Genomic DNA, 20,762 nt, shown 5'->3' with positions numbered 1-20,762 from the left:
TTAGAAGGTGCATGCTAAATTATACAATATTTTAAATATGTATTTTCAATTAAATTTATGCAGCTCCACTGCTATACTAATCATAGGCATTTAGGAAGAGTCTATCTCAGGATTTGGATGAGGAGGACTGGCAGGGAATGGGCAATCTTTAAATGAAAAAAACCATTGAGATGGAAAAGAAAAGAGACTCAAATTAAGGGAAAATGAAGCTGGACAGAGAGGAAGAAAGGAGTGAATGATATAAAAGGAAGTGAAGCTCTCAATGTGTAACACACTTCCCTGCCTGCAGGGGGCAGAGACCAGGAAACGCTCCCCAACCCTGAGCGGTCAGTTCAAGCGCTCCCTGGACCTGCTCATGAAGACCTTAGGCGCCTGCCAGCCATTCTTTGTGCGCTGTATCAAACCTAATGAGTTCAAGAAGCCTATGGTAAGCCCACGACAATCCCTTGGCAACCGGCTGCCATAGTAACACTTCCCCTGGTACTCAGGAGTGTGGCATGGGTGTCTTACCTGTCCTGGGAAATGGGTGCTGCTGGAAGTAATGATGCAAGATGGGCCAATCCGCTATGACCAGGAAGTGACAAGGTGTTTCTGTTGGCTGATAATAATACTACACTGTAGCAACAAAATTGTAAAACTGTTATGCTGCTGCCGAAATACAGAGAGAAAGATGCTAAAGCATGGTGCAGGTGGAAAAAGAATAAAGGGAACTCAAGGGGTCAGATACAAAACAGGAAGAATAGGAGCTAACTAAAATGTAACCACGAAGTTAACCTGTCTTCTAGGGTGTAAAACTAGAAGCTAGACTGGATGATAATCACCAGCCAGCTTCAAACTCAGGACTGGAGAGGTACTGCTTTTGAGCCACTCACTCAACCCATACAGTTAGGCAGCAGTCCAGGGAGCAGGGAAACACACTATGGGCTGAAGGGCTACAAAACAGATGGGGGGGAAGCAGAATGATCAGCGATACCTGCTGGCCAAAAGGGGACAAGATACATAGCACAGGGTTGGACGGGCACTGACCCTGACAGAAACATACACACATATTCGAACCGAATGTGGAATTTTACACGTCTAACTTTTCTGACTGCTTTGCTCAGAAGTTTGTAGGCTTTTGCTGTTTCTGCCTCAGCCATCTGCACACCTGTATCTCTCCACTGTAGCTGTTTGAGCGGGTGCTCTGCATTCGGCAGCTCTGCTATTCTGGCATGATGGAGACCATCCGAATCCGCCACACCGGCTACCCTATACGCTACACGTTTGCAGAGTTTGTGGACCGCTACAGAGTCCTTGTGCCTGATGTCAAACCTGCCTTCAAACAGGTGAGGGAGTGCTGCCCCCTTGTGGTGTCACATGAAAGTGTTCTCAGCCTCTACACACATGGCATAATTAAGCACAAGTGACTCATAAGGGTCAGAATGAATTTACAAAAGCAGAACAACTTTTCTTTTATGATTTTTATTTTTCCCTGACTAAGGATATAGTTTAAGAATCCATGCTAGATCATGTTGAAATGTCCGCAGAATAGCCACAAGTAAGCAATAGATACCTCAGTGAAATCTATAACTTAATTCAAGAGCATTGCAGGAAATTGTTAATGAGTCACAGGGTCAGGTCAAAACCTGAGATAGCAGCTATGGTTATATGATGCTATATTCCTGGCCTTAAGTATCAAAGCTGTACAGTAAGGACGAGTCTAATGAACCGGCTTATTTGTACAGATACTGCCCTCTAGTGGACAATACCACCCAGACAATTATCAATTCCAGTGCAGCCAAATTCTGTTGAGAGTGAGTTTTAGCAGTGTTGCTATTGGAAAGGCAATTGATTGTCAAAAAATATGATTAACTTCGTCTGAAATTTTTGGATTTTTTTTTTTTGTAGATCACTATACAAGAATTGCACACATTTGCACTGAAACACACATTTTCCAACAGGGGAACATGAAAGTAGCATGTCAGTGCATCCTGGAGACCATCGTGGGGAGGGGTGAGGACTGGCAGATGGGGAAGACCAAGATTTTCCTTAAGGTCTGTTTCACAACCTTGTTGATATTTTCTGTCATTTGTTGCTTATTAGAAGGTGGCTGTGGAGGTAGCAGCATCACTGCCATATGCTTTTAGGGTCAGGGGGCAAATCCCACCTCTGCTTTGTACGTGTGTCTATTCTCCCTGTCTGATGGGGGTTTCCTCCCACTGGGTGTGTGTGACCTGTGGTAGACTTTCATTTTGTCCTTGGTGTACCCTAGCCTTGTGCTGCCTGGGATAGAAGCTGGGGGATAAGGGCCTTGCTTAGGACCCACGGACTTGTGTCTCTTCTGCCGGGATTGGAACAGGCAACCTTCTGATCAGTGGCGGAACAACTGCACACAAGGCCCCGGGGCAAAACACCGATCAGGCCCCCCCCCCCACGCACACACACGTGCACACACGCAGATGTATATGTGGTGGCACTGAGCTTTACAATGTGGGCGCAAGAACACAAAAAACTTCGAATTCGAGAATTCGACTGTCCCTCTCTGTGTAAAGTTTTAGTGGCTAAATTGCATTTTCTACGCCTTTTCAGACAGGAGGAGATTTGTTTGGCTATGCCTAGAAATCAACATTGTTACCAGTGTAGAGACCGTCACCGTTTTACCAAGGACAAAAATTCCACCTCCAGCTGCCTGCTCATCTCATCCATTTCTGTTGCAAAAATTACAGTGTACTGTCTAAGTGAATAGGGTATAGGTTAATTAGTGTGCACGCACCGTCTTTCTCATTCTGATTATATATGTCTATGCCTCCGGGTATAGCACATTCAAATGTCATGTAGTGTAGCCTTTTATGCAATTTAGACAGCACAGAATCATTAACCTACTTTAACGCATTTATTTAAGCAACCACATATTTCCCACATTTTGACATCAGTGATGCAGTGAATTTCCTGATGCCAACCCTCCCCATTAATCCGGGCTTGAGACCGGCACCTAGTTGAGCTGGCTTGCTCCCTTAAGTGGCTGGGTTAGGCTAAACTATATACCTATTTACAAAGACTACAATAAAACATCCCGAAATATGTAGTCTAGCAAAACGCAGTTTAAAGAAGGTAGCCTACCTGGAGAAACTGCAAACAAACAGAAGGCCTGCGGCATATAATAGCCTATTAGAATAGAACTTGCTCACAGTTTTATTTTTATTTTCCTTCCTCTTTTGTGCCCCACTTTTACTTTTAAACATGTTGAATTACTTTCTGGACCAACAAACGCAATTAGGCATGCACCTTCCTAGTCTTGATGTATGTCGTCAGACAGATGAGGACGTTAGGCAGCCTTTAGATCCTACCCATCATGCACTGGAGTTTTTTGCAAATTCCTCAAATGGAAAACCATTAAATACAAAAGGAACAGCTTAGTTTGACTTCAAAACATTACTATGTATTATAATTTAAGTTTGATGTATGGATTTTACAGATTTTAAAAAAATAAAATAAAATTACACCATACATAATAAGAATGTATACCAAAAATGACAGATATATAAAATCGTAAGTCACAATTAAAGTGTTGGTGATATATTCTAGCTGTCAAGAGCTTGGGAGAAATTATATCAGTATGGCTTAGTGTGTATTTAGTATATGAGACTTATGGCTGGGGGGAGGGGCCTCTATGATCCAGGGGCAGTGGCCCTGCCCCCCCTGCCCTTAGCTCTGCCCCTTCTGATCACAAGCACAGAGGTTTAACCTGCTGAGCCACATGCTGCACCCAAGTGTTTGGATGGATGAAGCCTATGAATCTCTAGATGTCATAAGAAACCAAATTAAAATAAAACAAATAAAGTAAGAAGTATGAACGACCACAGGCACAGTAGGGGCATGGAGACCCTGGCAGATTGAGGGAACCCAGCACTTTACAGGGGCTCTTGAATATATAAAATGATATAATGTGGGGCCCAAGGTGACATTTTGTCAGGGGGGCAAGAATTTCCAGCTCCACCCCTGTGAAGAACCGAGGAAGTTTCGTGACCTCGTTCGCTTCATCTCGTAGGATCACCATGACGTGCGGCTGGAGATGGAGCGCGACACGGCCATTACATGCAAGGTCATCCTCATCCAGAAGGCTGTGCGGGGCCTCAGAGACAGGTGAGGTTAAGATGAATCCCTGAGTTTGCAAAACTACAGACTAAGCAAATCCACAGACTAAGCAAATCCACAGACTAAGTCAGAGATGTCAGGTACACTTAACACATGTTAACGTGGTAGTATCATAACTGCAGCAATATCAATGGTCATGTTTCTGCAGATCCAGATTTCTCCAGATCAGGGATTCTGTGATACTGATTCAGAAAATCTGGAAAGGCCACCACTGCCGAAAGAATTATAGAACGGTAAGGTCCTGTGTGTTTTTCTGTGTAACTATTGTCAGAATTCCACTGTCTCCATGATTATTGTATGTTTTCCATGTTCCACTGGGATCCCATGTTCTTATATTTTCTGGGATCCACAGTCTCATGGCTTATTAATCATCCTTTGTATTCATTTCTATCCTCGGTCATCAAGTTCTAAGCACAGCTGTCTCTGTCTGGCAGATGCAGATGGGTTTTCTACGGCTCCAGGCCGTCTATCGATCTCGCAAGGTTTACCGAAGCTACAGCGCTGCACGGAGAAGCATCATGGTCCTGCAGGCATGGTCTCGAGGCCTCCTAGTGAGACAGGCCTTCCGGCATCGTCTGAGGGCTGTCATCACCGTCCAGGCCCACGCCCGTGGCATGCTCACTCGCAGGCTGTGCCAGCGGCTCAAAACTGAGGTATGCTATCTCCATTGGCCTGGATGTTTACTCATGAAGCACTACTGGAGAGGAAATAAACCCGTATCAAGTGGTCTGGTAGGACTTAAATCCATTTCCTTTTCCACTACGATGATTCTATTGTTAATAATTTATCTTCTGGAGAATTGTTTACATTGTTTAAGAGCAGAGGTGGAAAGTTCAAGTACAGAAAGTACAAATCCAGAACAGGGTTTTGCTTTAGCCAACTAGTTGATAGCACTCAGCTGGTTGGTTGAAACAAACCCTTGGTCTGGATTTGTACTTTCTGGACCTGAACTTTCCACCTCTGTTTAAGTGGCATCCCATGTCTGCTCCTTCCTTTTCTTGCAGGGTCGCCCACCTCCGGAGGAGAAAGAGCGCCTCTTGCTGGCCGAAGACGTATGGTGGCCTAGAGAGGCAGTGGTTGTGCAGCAGGCCTGGGAAGATGACGAACAGCTGACCGGCCCATGTGCCATGCAGGAAGAGGAGGCACGAGAAGAAGCTTGCCCCAAAAAGGGGGTGCTGTTGCAGGGGAAGTCGGTCCAGCAGGATCCAGTCAGTGACTCGGATGTGGTGGATGAAGTGTTTGGATTCCTGGGGTCTAATGGTACCTTCCCTGGGCAGGAGGGGCAGGCCCCCACAGGGTTCGAGGTAATGAGGCAGGGCACCACTATGCTTAACTCCAATTAATGCACCGCCAATGCTAATAAATTGATTATGCTTTTGGCTAAGGCCTCCTTTCTGAAAGTAGAAAATTAGAAAGGAAAGGAAGTCCCTGTACTGTAATCAGGGATACACAAAAATGTGGCTGGGTCCCTGAATAATTTGGAAACACTTTGTTTAGATATCTTCATAATGCATTATAATGGTCAGTACAAGAATTAAGGATGCCTTATACTGCATTATGAAGGCACTTATAGTGCATTATAGATGAGAGCTTCATAAAGCATTCATAATACATAATAAACATAGTTATAATGTGTTATGCCTTTTTATAAATAGTTATAGCCGTGTTTAAGATACTTTATGAATGCATTATAGTGCATTATGAAGGTATCTATAATGCATTATAGATGACTGCTTTAAGTAAAGTATTGCCAAAAATTCTACCAAATGGGCCCCTCCCTTCTCCAAACCAAGGCTACCATTACCCATTCTCACACACTCATGAGCCCCCCCTAGTGTCCAGACTGAAAATATTCCCCTTTCTCCCCAATTATGGACAGCCCTGACTAGAAGAGGCATTCTGTATCATTCACACGTCATCACCAATTTAACTGACTGCCATCTGTCTATTCAGTATAATTTGTGTTATTTTACTCATGCCAACTTAAATTTGAGAGCCGTTTTGTGTCCTGCTGTGGTGTGCGTGTGTGCGCCTCTTCCTGCGCGCGTGTGCGTGGCTCTGTGCGTGCGTGTGCGTGTATGCCCACGTGCGCGCACGCACACAAATGCACCAGGACCTGGAGCGGGATCCAGGGAAGGCCGAGCAGGTGGAGGAGGTGGACATGGCCAGAGTTCTCCCTCTCCCTGTGGCTGAGGAGGAGGACCTGTCGGAGTATAAGTTCGCCAAGTTCGCCGCCACATACTTCCAGGGCAGTGCCACGCCGTGCCACACGCGGCGCCCCCTCAAACTGCCACTTCTCTTACATGAAGACGAGGGAGACCAGATGGTACTTAACCAGCTCCTGACCAGTCACATTGTCACTGCCTAGTTTACCTCAATTGCAATGGGCCATTCCCTAAAAGATGTAGCATCTTACTTATCTTTAAATGACAATAAAAGTCCTCATATCTGGCAAAGTAGGGAGCAAGGCACTGCCGGTATTTTCCAGATAGTTGAATGTTACTCTAGTAACACATTTCTTACACTTTTTAATCCTTTTATACTAGGGTGACAAGATAATCCATGTCAGGGAGGACACTTTGAACTAGGACTGGATTTGTAAACTACTATTTCAATCAAAAGATCAGTCAATGATCAAAGATTGGTCAATGTCCTATAATACTGCATGTGTCACTAATAATGTGAAACAGCTGGATGAGTCTTTCAAACCAATCAGCACAAAAAGAACTGGACTATTTAGCCAAGCACAGGAACCATTTAAAGTAGTTTGCCGAAGTAGCTCAAAGTGTCCTCCCTAACAAGGATTATCTGGTCACCCATATTTTATACATACATATTAATGATTATTGTGCTGCCAGATATTCAATAGACAGGAGATTTCATGGTAAACGACAGCAGAACAAGCAGAAAGAGGACTAAAGCACGCCACTCTGTAGGCAGGAATAGGAACAAGCATTTGTATGCTGCAATGCTTTTCTTTGTTTTTTTTCAATAATTTTAATAGAATGGTGTTATTATTTATGATAAATTATAAAATTTTTGTACTGATATTTTAGAGTTGTCGGTTGCTTGAATGCTGGATACGAGAGCTTTCGCTGTATTATTTATTTATTTATTTGCAATGCACATTTTTGTTCTTCATTTTTTAACATACTTTGCTTTAAATTTGCAGGCAGCCTTGGCCATCTGGATCACGATACTGAGGTTCATGGGTGATCTTCCGGAGCCCAAGATCCACACTGTCGTCAGTGATGGCAGCGAAAAGATTCCCGTCATGACGAAAATCTACGAGACCCTCGGGAAGAGGACGTATAAGCATGAGCTGAAGGCCCTGCAGGGAGCTGAGGAGGTGAACGGGCAATGTGGTGTAACTGGGAGGGATGAGAAAGACCCATCAAGGGTCCAGCTGAGTCATTTTAGTGGGTGTTATATTGTCAGAGCAGCTGTGAGCTCTCACACTGCAGACCAGATTTGTTTTGAGCATAAGTATGTATCTAAGCTGAAGGTAACAGAGAACCGTCTGTTTCTGGTGAGTAGCAGGCATGGTAGCTAGTGGATACTTACGTAGCTTCAAATATGCTGGCATGTCTGTCTCATTTCTGCCCCAACTGTGTGGAGTTTGTGTGTTCTGTCCATGTACATGTTGATTAGGTACTATGGTTTGGTGCCACCAAAGCAGTGTTTCTCATGCCAGTCCTTAGAAGACCCCAGACAGTCTGTACCTAATCAACCAGGTCATCAATGTTCTTGATTGGCTGGGAGCCAGGAGGGAGGAAAAATGTGGATTGTCTGGGGGTCCCTGAGAATTGGCTTGAGAAACACATATCTGAAGACGTGCATTATTTGTGAACCAGTGTATATAAATTGCCCATCACACCACAACCCTGTACTGGATAAGCAGGGAAGTACCCACTGTGTGTGATAGCACGTCTTGTGACTGGAGTAACTTACTTTGACCCTGTATTGGATAAACTGATATAGAAAGTGGATGGTAAATAGGTTCCCAACTTTTAGTTTTCGTGGTCCTTTTTATTTTAGTCAACATTTTTATCTCCAAAGCTGCAAAAATTGTGCAATTGTATTTATGCATCCCTGAGGTGATTCATGCACATCTCAAAGTACTGATATCTCTTGTGGTCTTAATCAGCAACAAATGATCCTCTAATTAATGCAGCTTATTCCGCAGCCTTATAATAAGCCCCTCTGCCTCACAGAGCACTGATGTTGTAAGCCACCGTCGAAACACTGCGCGACACAAGCTAGTCTCCCTCACTCTAAAGAGGAAGTCAAAGATCACGGTGGAGGTGAGAGCCAACACTGTTAAGCATGGTTTACCAACGCTTCTAAATAAAGAACAGGTAACCTTCAGGGGTAGAAATTTCAGGTCCAGAAAGTAAAAATCCAGACCAAGATATTATTTCAACCAACCAGTTGAACATAAAGAGTCAAAGTCACAGAATGCTCACTTGGTTGGTTGAAACAAAATCTTGGTCTGGATTTTTACTTTTTGGACCTGAAATTTCCACCTCTAGTAACCTTTGACTAAAAAATACATTGACCTATTATAGTTTGAGTATTTATATGGGGGATGACACATGGGTTCATGGAGACATTTCCTGTTTGTACTCCAGGTGATCAGGCTTCTGAACGACTTTGACTACAGCGCTCCAGAAAACAGCATGCTGGAGGAGCGGCCTACCTCCAACCTGGAGAAGCTGCACTTTATCATTGGCAATGGCATTTTGCGGCCTGCCCTCAGGTGAGCCAAACACTTAAGATCCATGACTTACTCTAAATATGCTACCAATACAAATCAGTGGAAGTGGAATAGAGCATGTTGTCTTTGGAATTAACAGAGCATTGTACAGAAATGTGTATTCTTCCTCTCTAACTGAAGGTGTCGAATGATCTTTATAATTCATCAGCATGTATTGTCTTTAATTGAAGAGCAAATTTACAAAACTTACTCCGTCCATGCGATACTTTTTTGAGAAAATTTCTTTGGGCTTAGTGAGTTTTGGAAATATAATGAAAGATCTTCATTGGATTACATAAGGACTGAGTGACTTTTGGTTCTCAGCACTGTCTCATCTCAAGAACAACAACAAACGGACTGAGTTCTAAAAATTTGCTCTTCAGTCACATCTAACGTATGTGATTTTCCCATTGTCTTACACAAAATTCCAAAAAGATGTCTGTCTGCATCTGTAGCTGTGAATAATACATTCTGTATAGTAGATATAGACGGTCTTTCTGACTACTACAGAATTTGCAGAATGCTAGATTGTGCAGTGAATGCGTGAGTATGATATTATGCAGTGACCCTCTTCTTTTCAGAGATGAGATCTACTGTCAGATCTGCAAGCAGTTGACCCAGAACCCTTCAAAGGCCAGCCACATACGCGGATGGCTGCTCATCTCACTTTGCGTTGGTTGCTTTGCACCCTCTACAAAGTTTATAAAAGTATGACATCACTAGCACACACAGGATATTTCACATACCTATTTCATTTTTCTGTTTGGTTCTTCATCCCCCTTTTTCATTAGGAAGCATAATTTGTGCAAACTGTGTGTTTCTCTTAGTCTATGAGTTCCACCTGTCTTCTGTGCAGAGGTAAATATTTCAAGTTCAGAAATTAAAAATCCAGACCAAGATTTTGTTTCGATCCACCATGCTGTTGAGTATAATAAGTCACAGTCACAGAGTACTTAACCTGTTGGTTGAAACAAAATCTTGGTCTGGATTTTTACTTTCTGGACCTGAAATTTATACCTCTGCTCCACTGTCCTACAGTATCTGCAGAACTTCATCAACACAGCTCTTCCTGGCTATGCCCTTTACTTGGAAGACCGGCTAAGAAGAACTGCTATGAATGGGACTCGGGCCCAACCACCATCTTGGCTTGAACTACAAGTGAGCTTCACTTCTCCACCCTCTTCCTCCTCTAACTCTAAGTGCCTGCACATTCAGTGTCAAAGTCATTGTCTGAAGTTTCTGACAACCCACAAAACCAGGAGAACCTGGGTCTCCTCGTTTATTTCAACCCTTTGAGTCATTTGAGTCTTTTCCACTAAATCTTTTAACCCTCAATTTAGTGATGTGCATTTCAGGCCCAGCAAGGACAAATCCAGACCAGGATTTTGTTTCTACCAACCACTTGAGTACTATGATTCTTTATACTCCAGTAGTCAGTAGAAACAAAATTCTGGTCTGGATTTGTACTTGCTGGACCTGAAATGCCAAACACTACCTCAATTTCAATTCCAAAATTCTTTAATAGTGATGATGATGTTTTTGTCGACTCATAAATTTAAACTCTGAAAGCTTAAGAACATAAGAACATAAGAAATTTACAAACGAGAGGAGGCCATTCGGCCCATCAAGCTCGTTTGGGGAGAACTTAACTAATAGCTCAGAGTTGTTAAAATCTTATCTAGCTCTGATTTAAAGGAACCCATGGTTTTAGCTTCCGCTACACTAGCAGGAAGACTATTCCATACTCTAACTACACGCTGTGTAAAGAAGTGCTTCCTCAAATTTGTTTTAAAATGTTCTCCCACTAATTTCCACTTATGGCCACGAGTTCTAGTATTTAGACTAATATTGAAATAGTCATTTGTCTGAACAGCATCCAGACCCGTTAGAATCTTATAGACCTGAATCATATCCCCCCTTAGTCTCCTTTGCTCAAGGCTAAACAGATTCAGTTCCGCTAACCTCTCCTCATAAGACATTCCTCTAAGACCAGGAATCATTCTCGTAGCTCTTCGTTGCACCTTTTCTAAGGCAGCAATGTCCTTCTTGAGGTATGGTGACCAAACCTGCACACAGTATTCTAGGTGAGGTCTTACCAAGGAATTATATAAGTGTAACATCACCTCCCTTGACTTAAACTCCACACACCTAGAGATATAACCCAACATTCTGTTCGCCTTTTTTATTGCTTCCCCACACTGGCGAGAGTGGGACATGGAAGCATCAACATACATACCGAGATCTTTCTCGTAATCAGCTACCTTTATTTCAGTGGAACCTATAAAATATCTGTACTTTATATTTCTGCTCCCTGCATGGATTACCTTACATTTATCTGTGTTAAATTTCGTCTGCCAAGTATCACCCCATTCGCTAATTAAATCCAGATCCCGTTGAAGCCTCTCTGCTGCTAGATCAGTATCTGCTACACCGCCCACCTTGGTGTCGTCTGCAAATTTAACCAATTTACTGTATGTATTTGTGTCAATATCATTAATGTAAATTAGTAACAATAGTGGTCTTAAAATTGAACCCTGCGGTACCCCACTACGAACGGAGGCCCACTGTGACATAGTGCCTCTAATAACTACTCGCTGCTTCCTGTCAGTTAGCCAGTTTTCGATCCAAGCTGCCACAGCTCCTAAAATCCCTGCAGCTTTAAGCTTTAGCAAGAGCCGTTTGTGAGGGACAACATCAAAGGCCTTCTGGAAATCTAAGTAAATCACATCATAGGCCTTTTTGTGATCAATTTCACTTGTAGCTTCCTCAAAGAACTCAAGTAGATTTGTTAAGCAGGATCTACCTCTCCTAAATCCATGTTCGTTATCCTTTATAATGTTATTTGCATCTAGGTAATCTACCATTTTCACTTGAATTATAGCTTCCATTATTTTTCCAGTAATGCTAGTTAAACTGATTGGCCTGTAGTTTGCTGGATTACTTCTATCCCCTTTTTTGAATATGGGTGTTATATTAGCATGCTTCCAATCTGATGGTACCATACCCGCAGATAACGATTTCTGGAATATTAAAGTTAAAGGTTGGCTAATAATATCCCTCATCTCCTTTAAGACTATAGGTAAGATGCCATCAGGGCCCTGCGATTTATTTATTTTGAGTTTAGCTAGGCTTAGTATCACATCAACCTCAGTTATACATAAATTGGTCATAGACGATGCTGTATTCATATTAATTGGTGGTAAGTTACTTGTGTTAACTACTGTGAACACCCTTGAAAAATAATCATTAAACTCATTTACTATATCAATTTCGTTATCAATTATAAGGCCCTTACTATCCACATAGCACTGAACACGTCCAGTGCTGAAGAATGATGCGACATCTTGTCCGTTTGTGTAGCATTTAATTGTTTGTGTTTGACATTTCAAAGCATTGAGACATTCTCATACTAATGAGGGCTGTTTACACCCATTGTAATGCACACTTAATGTATATAATTCATAACTGACCAGATGCTGTACAGTGCTCTTTGAGCTACATTAAGTATTTCAGTATGTAGGCTTCTTAGTTACAGACAGCTGGAGATTGAAAATGCTGTTTTTTACTTTCCTTATTCTACATAGTCTATGATGCTTTTATTAAATCAGAAAGAATTTATTGGCAATGTGTCAATCGATCGGTATTTGTGGAAACATGGGTTCTAACTTGGTTGAGTTTCTTGCCCCAGGCCACTAAGTCAAAGAAGCCCATCATGCTCCCGGTGACCTTCATGGACGGCACAACCAAGACCCTGCTGACAGACTCGGCCACCACAGCGAAAGAGCTGTGTGATACACTGGCAGAAAGGGTCGGCCTGAGCGACACCTTTGGCTTCTCCCTCTACATTGCCCTGTTTGACAAGGTGCACGCAGACACATATGCTAACGCAGTGTTTCCCAATCCAAAACATGGACCGATTGTGGGTCCCCAAGGACCGGATTGAGAGACACTGTGCTAATGCACAAATACCTACTACATGATAATCCGTTTGCTCTTTGCACCAGAAAAGCATAATCAGCAGTGTTGGTGCTGTCCCATGGATTTCACAGCAATTTTCATATACATTACTCACAGAAAGTCTTGGGGTGCTTGCAAAATTGTTGGTTTGTAGCAAAAATTATTACTCATTTGTTTACAAAAAATATAGATCATGTTAAAAACAACCAGTAGTTGTAAGTAGAACATTTATTTCAAGTAGTAATAAATTGAAATCCAAATTATAGTTGTAAACGAGCTGTTCCGAGCTAAAAAGTTCATTGATAAGCAGTCTCACTGGGTGCTTTTTAATAAGTAACACCTTTGCAATAACACACAATGCCATACATCTGTTTGGGAGCCAATTACTACAATTGCAATTAATAGTAAAATGGCAAGCACAGAATTGAATGAGTGATTCAAAAAAAATTATGACACTTACTAAAAACAAAACATCTGTGTGGAAGATATGTGCAGATATGTTTAATATTGCTTGTTAATTGATTTTTGTTATAAGACCAATAAATTTGCAACGTTTTTGCAGAATTATGCAAGCGCCCTAAGGCTTTCTGTGAGCACTATAGATATGGTCCTTCTAGGTTGGCATCAACTGTGAATTTCACCATACAGGTGTCCTCCCTGGGCAGCGGGAACGACCACGTAATGGATGCTGTGTCCCAGTGCGAGCAGTATGCCAAGGAGCAGGGTGCCCAGGAGCGCAATGCCCCCTGGAGGCTGTTCTTCCGCAAGGAAATCTTCACACCTTGGCACAACCCAGGTGATGACAGTGTGGCCACCAACCTGATCTACCAACAGATCGTCCGTGGTGTCAAGTTTGGCGAGTACCGATGTGACCTGGTAAGATCATATTGAATTGTAGATGCAACATGAGAAATTAGAGCTAGGTTTGGATAGAGCTGGTACCCGATCATGTTTTAATGTTGCAGGAATTTTATGTGATGGATATAGAAACTTTGTATATGATCTAAGCATAGGTATCATTTAGTGGTGTCACATTATGCTCAGATTGCTGATATAGGTCTCTGAAATGATGGCAGATAGTTACAAATTAATGTACAGAAACAAACTGCAAATTTTCCGCTAAAAGATTTAGGGTGTCTGAGAGGTTAATTTTAAAACATTCAGTTAAAAACCCTATACTTTGTGTAACCTGCTGCTCTGATAAGGAAGCATTGATGTTGTACCCAATTGGCTAGTTGGGAGTTCTGCCTTTTTTGGTGATATTTTCATAATAGTGCCCTACAATAGATGGGCATCCCATCCTAGGTTATTCCCTGCCTTGCACCCATAGCCTGGAGGATAGGACTCCCCTGGACTCCCCGTGACCCTGAATAGGATAAGCGATTACAGAAAATGGATGGATGGATTTTTGCATTTTGTGACCCCTTGACCTTGTCCCTCCACTTAAACCCCCAGGAGGAGGACCTGGCCCGGCTGGCTGCCCAGCAATACTTTGCAGAATATGGGCGCAACCTGATACCTGAACGTCTCCTCAGCCTAGTCTCATCGTATATCCCTGACCGTGAGATTAACTCCTCTAGGACCATGGAGAAGTGGGCACAAATGGTCACCACAGCATTCAAGAAGGTATGTGCCATCCAGTCAGTTGCTGGGCTGTTCAGCAGTCAACCAAGGAACTCCCTGCAAATGCACAGCAAACTAGTCATTGGGTAACTAGTCAGCAGCTGCTCACCCCAAAACACAATTCTGGTTTACTCTAGGGCACTGTTTCCCAGTGCGGTCCTTGGGGACCCACAGACAGTCCACAGATTGTCTGGCTGGGAACTTGGAGGGAGTAAAAACATGGACTGACTCTGGGACCCGAGGACCGGATTGGGAAACACTGCTCTAGGGCTTTCTGGGCAAGACCGGCTGCTAAAGTCGTAGTTACATTTTGTTCAAATAATATTGGGGCTACCAGGTAAGAACATAAGAACTATACAAACGAGAGGAGGCCATTCGGCCCATCGAGCTCGCTTGGGGAGAACTTAACTAATAGCTCAGAGTTGTTAAAATCTTATCTAGCTCTGATTTAAAGGAACCCAAGGATTCAGCTTGCATTACGTTATCAGGAAGACTATTCCATACTCTGACTACACGCTGTGTAAAGAAGTGCTTCCTTAAATCCAGTTTGAAATGTTCTCCCGCTAATTTCCGAATGACTCCCGCTAATTAATGACTCCGTGCAGCTGGGGATTCAGCACCTCTGGGCGTCTGTTTCCTTGTCCCACAAATAAGGTTTTCTGCCCATATACCATCATATTAAACTCATATAATCACAGCCCTTTGACCTTGGATGGCTTGGACAATGACAACTTGGTCATTTAATTATTTTTCCTGCTCCTGGGTACATTTACTGGCCCTTAAACTCAGCATGTGCCATAACACGCTTCAATGACCATTCCACTGTTTTCTCCTTACTGTGGTTACTGTTGTGTATTTACATTTGTATTGGTATGAGCTCTATACTGCATTCCACAGGGAATCTGCACTCGAAGCCTGACAGAGGCACAGAGGGTCAAGGAAGAAGTGGTGGACTTTGCACGTTTCAAATGGCCTTTGCTATTCTCACGGTTCTTTGAGGCCTTTAAGTTCTCAGGTGGGTGACTGTTCTGCACGGGGAGCAGGTGCCTTGTGGGACCTAAGGGTTGCCAACTCAGACGCATCTGGCGTGACACTCACACTTTCAGACTCACACTCACGCAAGAAATCTTACAGAAGATCTGTATTATGTCATTAAAAACCTAAAATTAGCTACATCACAAGCGTTGGGGTATTTTGCAAACCCTACAGACTATTCAAAAGATAATGAAACTGTTCCATACATGTAAATGTGTGTGCAAATTTGTTTGGAATTGAAAATCTCACACCAGCCAGCTGACCAATGTTGGCAACTCTGGGACCTTCATGCCAGAGTGAGAGGGTGATACCTGGTTAAAACCATTCCTTCCACCATGAAATCCAGGTGAGTGTTTATGATGCTCTCTTTGCTCCATCTTGCTCTCTAGGCCCCAGCCTGCCGAAGAATGATGTCATCGTTGCTGTGAACTGGACCGGTGTTTACTTTGTGGACGATCAAGAGGAGGTCCTCCTGGAGCTCTCCTTCCCAGAAATCACTGTCGTTTCCAGCAGCAGGTGTCCCTGATATCTGGATGGGCGACTTCTTTTGCGTGACGTCAGCAACCATTTAGAATTTGGGCTATTATATTTCGGCTTAGAAATGGAACAAAGCTGCCCGACACTCCCTCAGCTTAACAAAAATTCTGAAACAAACAGAAAATCTAAAGGTCTTTGTTTATAAAAAACAAAAAGAATGCAAACGAGATTCAGTGACAAGCATAAACTTGATCTCCTTTGTATTCTACTGACCCTGTGTATGAGTACTGGACCAGTGGTTACCGGTGATATTTTCCCACCACTTTTACATTTTCCCAAAATAAGTGATGCCTGCTTCCCAGCTAAAGCGACCTTTTTCTGGTTTCACGGCAGGGGGGGCAAACTTCTGGGACAGAGCTTCACATTGGCTACCATCAAAGGGGAAGAGTATACCTTCACATCCAACAACGCTGAGGACATCCGCGATCTGGTGGTGATCTTTCTCGAGGGACTAAGGAGAAGGTCGAAGTTCGTTGTGGCGCTGCAGGACAATTCAAACTCAGGTGACAGCTTCCGCCAATTTCTGTGCCACCAACCCCCCACATTCACCCGACACACATGACTACATGTTGACCTGAAATTCTAAATCAGCAGCTTGGGGGGGTTGGGTTTTATGTGACAGCCACAGAGGACTCAACATTCCTCGACTTCGCCAGAGGTGACCTCATCCAACTGGACCAGGACACAGGGGAGCAGGTGATGAACTCGGGCTGGGCTCATGGCATCAACGTTAGGACCAAGGAGAGCGGTGACTTCCCAGTGGACTGTGTCTATGTGCTTCCTGCTATCACCAGGCCTCAGTGTGACATTGCGGTCAGTGACCTCTGCCAAACGTGCAAGTCTGCTTTTTCCTGTTTGTGTATCTGCTTGTTGTGTATATACATCTTTTCTGTCCATGTGTTTATCAATCTCTGTCTGTTTGCTTTCAGTCAATTTCTCAATTATTTTGTATTAATTGTTGACTCTCAAGTTTGTGCCTCTGTCTTTTAATGTCTTTACATTCATCGGAAATAAATCTGGTTTTCAAGTTTATTTTTAATACAGATAGAGGTAACAGTCCCCTGGGCTTTGTAGCAGTGTATTATCAGAGGTCAGTGACATCACCCTCCATTTCTGCATCACAGGCAGTAATAACTGCAGCTCCGGACCAGCGGAGGGAATCTTTGGGCCTGTTGGTTCTCCCGCCAGAGGACAGTGTGGAAAAGAGTGCCCCCTATACACTGGAGGAGTTCTCCTACAACTATTTCAGGTACATCATTCTATTTGTCTGTCTCTCACTCTTTATACCAATCTTTTACTGTCTAAGTCTCGGAGGTGGAAAATTTCAGGTCCAGAAAGTACAAATCCAGACCAAAATTTTGTTTCAACCAAAAAGTTGAGTACTCTGTTAGTGTGACTCTTTATACTCAACTGGTTGGTCAAAACAAAATCTTGGCCTGGATTTGTACTTTCTGTACCTGAGCTTTCTGCCTCTGCTAAATTCTGCTTTTACACTCCATTTACCTCCTCAGAAACAATTTTTCTTCCTTTAATTAAAACATGCTAACCTCTAGCTAAGTGTCACATAGAGATTCAAGAAAAGGGAGACTGAGCCTTTCCTGGAGGGTCTGATTTTAATGACATTTATTTGGACCAAAACACCCTAGTGACTCCCCCACTGCACACAGATTCTGACTCTGCCCCATGTCCATCCCTGCAGGCCCCCACTGAAGGGCACCCTGGCACAAGTGATGGACTCCAACAGCTGGGGCCAGGAGAAGCTATGGAGCTGTGCACGACAGCCCATCAAGCAGCCTTTGCTGAAGAAGATCCTGAGCCATGAGGGTCTGTCCCAGGAGGCCTGCGCTGCTTTCACTGATATCCTTCACCTTGTCAGGCACCTTTGTCATACTTCCACCAATTCTCACACTCAATTCATGTTCCCATTATATTCATGCTCCCATTATTTTCCTACTTCCATTATATTCATACTCCCATTATATTCATATTCCCATTATGCTTCATGCTCAAATATCCGTTTCATCCTCATAATTCCAAACATCTTCCTACTCAGTTAATGACAACTTTGTATGGCTTCAGAGAAGCACACCTCTGACATGCCCCCCTCTGCAGATTTCGCTGATTGGGGGGGTTCTCCCTCAAAGACACAGTGGTGTGTACTTCCAGGCACTTTGTACTGTTATCCTTGACCACCACCATTGAACTCATAATGAAGTACATGGGCGATTACCCATCCAAGAGCACGCGATCCGTGAATGAGCTCACCAGCCAGATATTTGAGTGTGCCTTAAAGTCAGAGCCCTTGAAGGATGAGATCTTCTGCCAGATCCTTAAGCAACTCACTGAAAATCATGTAAAGTAAGTCCGAGATGCTCGACTTGTTCATTGTATATTGCTGGGGGTGCAGTTGCCCGAGCATTGCTCAGAAGACCCACCTGAGGGCTGGCTTTGACTCTGCCCCCCTAAACCTCTGCAGGTACAGCGAGGAGAAGGGCTGGGAGCTGCTGTGGCTCTGCACAGGCCTCTTTCCCCCCAGTAACCTGCTGTTATCCCATGTCCAGAAGTTCCTGCAAGCCAGGAAGCACCATCCACTGGCAGCAGACTGCATGCAGCGGCTTCTAAAGGCACTTAGGTCTGCAGCTCACACGCCCTAGGGTTCTACCTTTTATGTAATATGTACACAATCTTTCTATCGATTAGGATTAGTGTTAGTTTGCTGTAAGGCTTCCCAAGTCCTATTATCATCCTGTTTTTCTTCATGACATCTCAGGTGAGTCGTGGCTGAGACTGCACCATGATGTCATATTCTTGCCAGATGCTTAGTCTTTGTGGACCTTTGTTTTTTTTTCTTTTCATTTTTTTATTTCAGGAATGGTGCCAGAAAATACCCCCCTCACCTGGTGGAGGTGGAAGCCATCCAGCACAAGACCACCCAGATCTTCCATAAGGTCCACTTCCCCAATGACACAGACCAGGTTCGGACCAGGATAGGCACCGTCAATATCATTGCTTTTTTCAGGTCTTTATGCTTGCCAATCTTTACTTTTGAGGTCCAAGGTGGATTTCCGCTTTTAGGTATTTGTTACGCTATGGAGTAGGATCAGAGGTTGATAGCTGAGGCTCTGGAAGTCATAATCCAGACCAAGATTTTGTTTTTACCAACCAGCTGAGTATAAAGAATCACAGTCAGAGTACTCAAATGGTTGGTTGAAACGAAATCTTGGTCTGGATTTTTACTCTCTGCACCTGAAATATCCACCTCTACAGAGGTGGGTGTTTTCCGTTCATTATACACCCATGACCCAGCTGGGGAGCACCTCTACAGCATGTAGGTTCATGCTTCTGGAAGATAACTGGGGAATTAAAATTACCCCTCCTGACCAAGTAATTTCAAGAAAGGTAAATGTGCATTCTGCATTCCGTCCAACCATGTGTCTCTGAAACCAGCTTTATTAATGCAGAGGCAGTCGAACCCCATGTGGCACCTCAGGTAAGTTTTTGGTGTATTTGATTTGTGAGGCATTGAGAGATTAAGAAAAGTCTCTTTACAGTACACAACATTCACACAGCTTTTATACAACATTGTGGCAGGCTAACTACAATGCAGCAAGGTCAGAGCATCCAAAGAACATCGGGGGGGGGGGGGGGGGGGTCGTAAGGACTCCCTAATGACTCCCAGACTCATATTTATGCTTTTTTGCTATTTTTAGGTGTTTGAAGTGGAGTCAAGCACAAAAGCCAAAGACTTCTGCCTGAGCATCTCCAGTCGCCTACAACTCAAGTCAGTTGAGGGCTTCAGTTTGTTTGTGAAAATCTCAGACAGGGTGAGTACGGTCAACATTCATCAGACAGGAACATTTCAAAAAGATTATAAACCACAGTGCAGTGTACAACTGAAGTTTCTGCAGTATTGTATTACACACTATGACAATCTAAGGTCTTCACACAGGCTTTATTAGAGGGCGCCTCCTGGGACTCAGATTGAAAAGTCTTTGGCTACATTTCACTGCAGGCATCAAAGTAATCTCAGGACAAAGTTCCTACTGTCATTAAAGATTAAATTACCCCAGTTAAGTGGTTGTGACCAGAGCGACAGCAGAACACTTGCGGCCTCCATGATGATGATTCAAATGCAATTCCCATGCCTCAGCCGCCCCCCCCCCCTCTGTTGTACAGGTGATTAGCATGCCAGAAGGGGACTTCTTCTTTGACTTTGTCAGGCAACTAACAGACTGGATCCGCACAGCCCGGCCCGCCAAGGATGGTAAGCTCAGTCCTTTCTTTCATGCCTATAAACCAATTTGCTGCATGTTTCTCACGACTTCTCTAAAGTTGGAGCTCTTAGGTCTACAGACTTCATGAATGTGCTTTAATAGTATTAGTGTCGTTGGAATGTTCTGGAATCACGCAATCCATCGCTCTACAGGTTAGTGATTATTAATCTGCTTAATTTCAGACTTTTTGGGCCAGCTCAGGGCTATTTCTAATCTTCCTCTTCAGGGTTTTGACAAAAACCAAGTGGTGGCTGTTCTCCCACACGTTCACCCACACTTTACCCACAGGTGCACCACCTTCTTTGACCTACCAGGTGTTCTTCATGAAGAAACTCTGGACCAATACTGTTCCAGGGAAAGACTCTGTGGCTGATTCTGTCTTCCATTTTTACCAGGTAGTCAGCAACAATATTGTCCTGTATGTATATAACTATGTGTATCTTATG

General features: G+C 43.5%; 1 protein-coding gene across 9 annotated transcripts in view; it reads left to right on the top strand.

Annotated features, from left to right (window-relative positions):
• Positions 1–20,762, top strand: part of LOC111842606 (unconventional myosin-VIIa-like) — a 51,549-nt gene that overhangs the window by 25,651 nt on the left and 5,136 nt on the right. For 4 of the 9 annotated variants that reach the window (XR_002837950.2, XM_072702355.1, XM_072702354.1 and 1 more), the window contains 28 exons: positions 290–427; positions 1,167–1,325; positions 1,941–2,033; positions 4,028–4,122; positions 4,283–4,367; positions 4,569–4,787; positions 5,139–5,438; positions 6,248–6,460; positions 7,307–7,483; positions 8,349–8,438; positions 8,766–8,893; positions 9,472–9,598; positions 9,929–10,048; positions 12,579–12,752; positions 13,496–13,723; positions 14,303–14,473; positions 15,368–15,485; positions 15,895–16,021; positions 16,376–16,545; positions 16,665–16,855; positions 17,167–17,291; positions 17,742–17,899; positions 18,247–18,400; positions 18,519–18,674; positions 18,912–19,017; positions 19,753–19,866; positions 20,219–20,306; positions 20,605–20,711. Coding sequence is in view for 7 of the 9 variants with exons in the window: in XM_072702355.1 (XP_072558456.1) it covers positions 290–427; positions 1,167–1,325; positions 1,941–2,033; positions 4,028–4,122; positions 4,283–4,367; positions 4,569–4,787; positions 5,139–5,438; positions 6,248–6,460; positions 7,307–7,483; positions 8,349–8,438; positions 8,766–8,893; positions 9,472–9,598; positions 9,929–10,048; positions 12,579–12,752; positions 13,496–13,723; positions 14,303–14,473; positions 15,368–15,485; positions 15,895–16,021; positions 16,376–16,545; positions 16,665–16,855; positions 17,167–17,291; positions 17,742–17,899; positions 18,247–18,400; positions 18,519–18,674; positions 18,912–19,017; positions 19,753–19,866; positions 20,219–20,306; positions 20,605–20,711 (4,131 nt within the window). In the remaining 2 variants the exon portion in view is untranslated. Of the gene's footprint in view, positions 1–289; positions 428–1,166; positions 1,326–1,940; positions 2,034–4,027; positions 4,123–4,282; positions 4,368–4,568; positions 4,788–5,138; positions 5,439–6,247; positions 6,461–7,306; positions 7,484–8,348; positions 8,439–8,765; positions 8,894–9,471; positions 9,599–9,928; positions 10,049–12,578; positions 12,753–13,495; positions 13,724–14,302; positions 14,474–15,367; positions 15,486–15,894; positions 16,022–16,375; positions 16,546–16,664; positions 16,856–17,166; positions 17,292–17,741; positions 17,900–18,246; positions 18,401–18,518; positions 18,813–18,911; positions 19,018–19,503; positions 19,673–19,752; positions 19,867–20,218; positions 20,307–20,604; positions 20,712–20,762 lie in introns of those variants that run through there. The other 5 variants (XM_023809393.2, XM_023809370.2, XM_023809382.2 and 2 more) reach the window with 5 other exon arrangements.

This window comes from Paramormyrops kingsleyae, chromosome 18 (genome assembly GCF_048594095.1).
Source record: "Paramormyrops kingsleyae isolate MSU_618 chromosome 18, PKINGS_0.4, whole genome shotgun sequence".
Taxonomy (NCBI): Eukaryota; Metazoa; Chordata; class Actinopteri; order Osteoglossiformes; family Mormyridae; genus Paramormyrops; species Paramormyrops kingsleyae.
The sequence above is the reverse complement of the archived record's forward strand: the minus strand, read 5'-3'. Positions and strand labels throughout refer to the sequence as shown.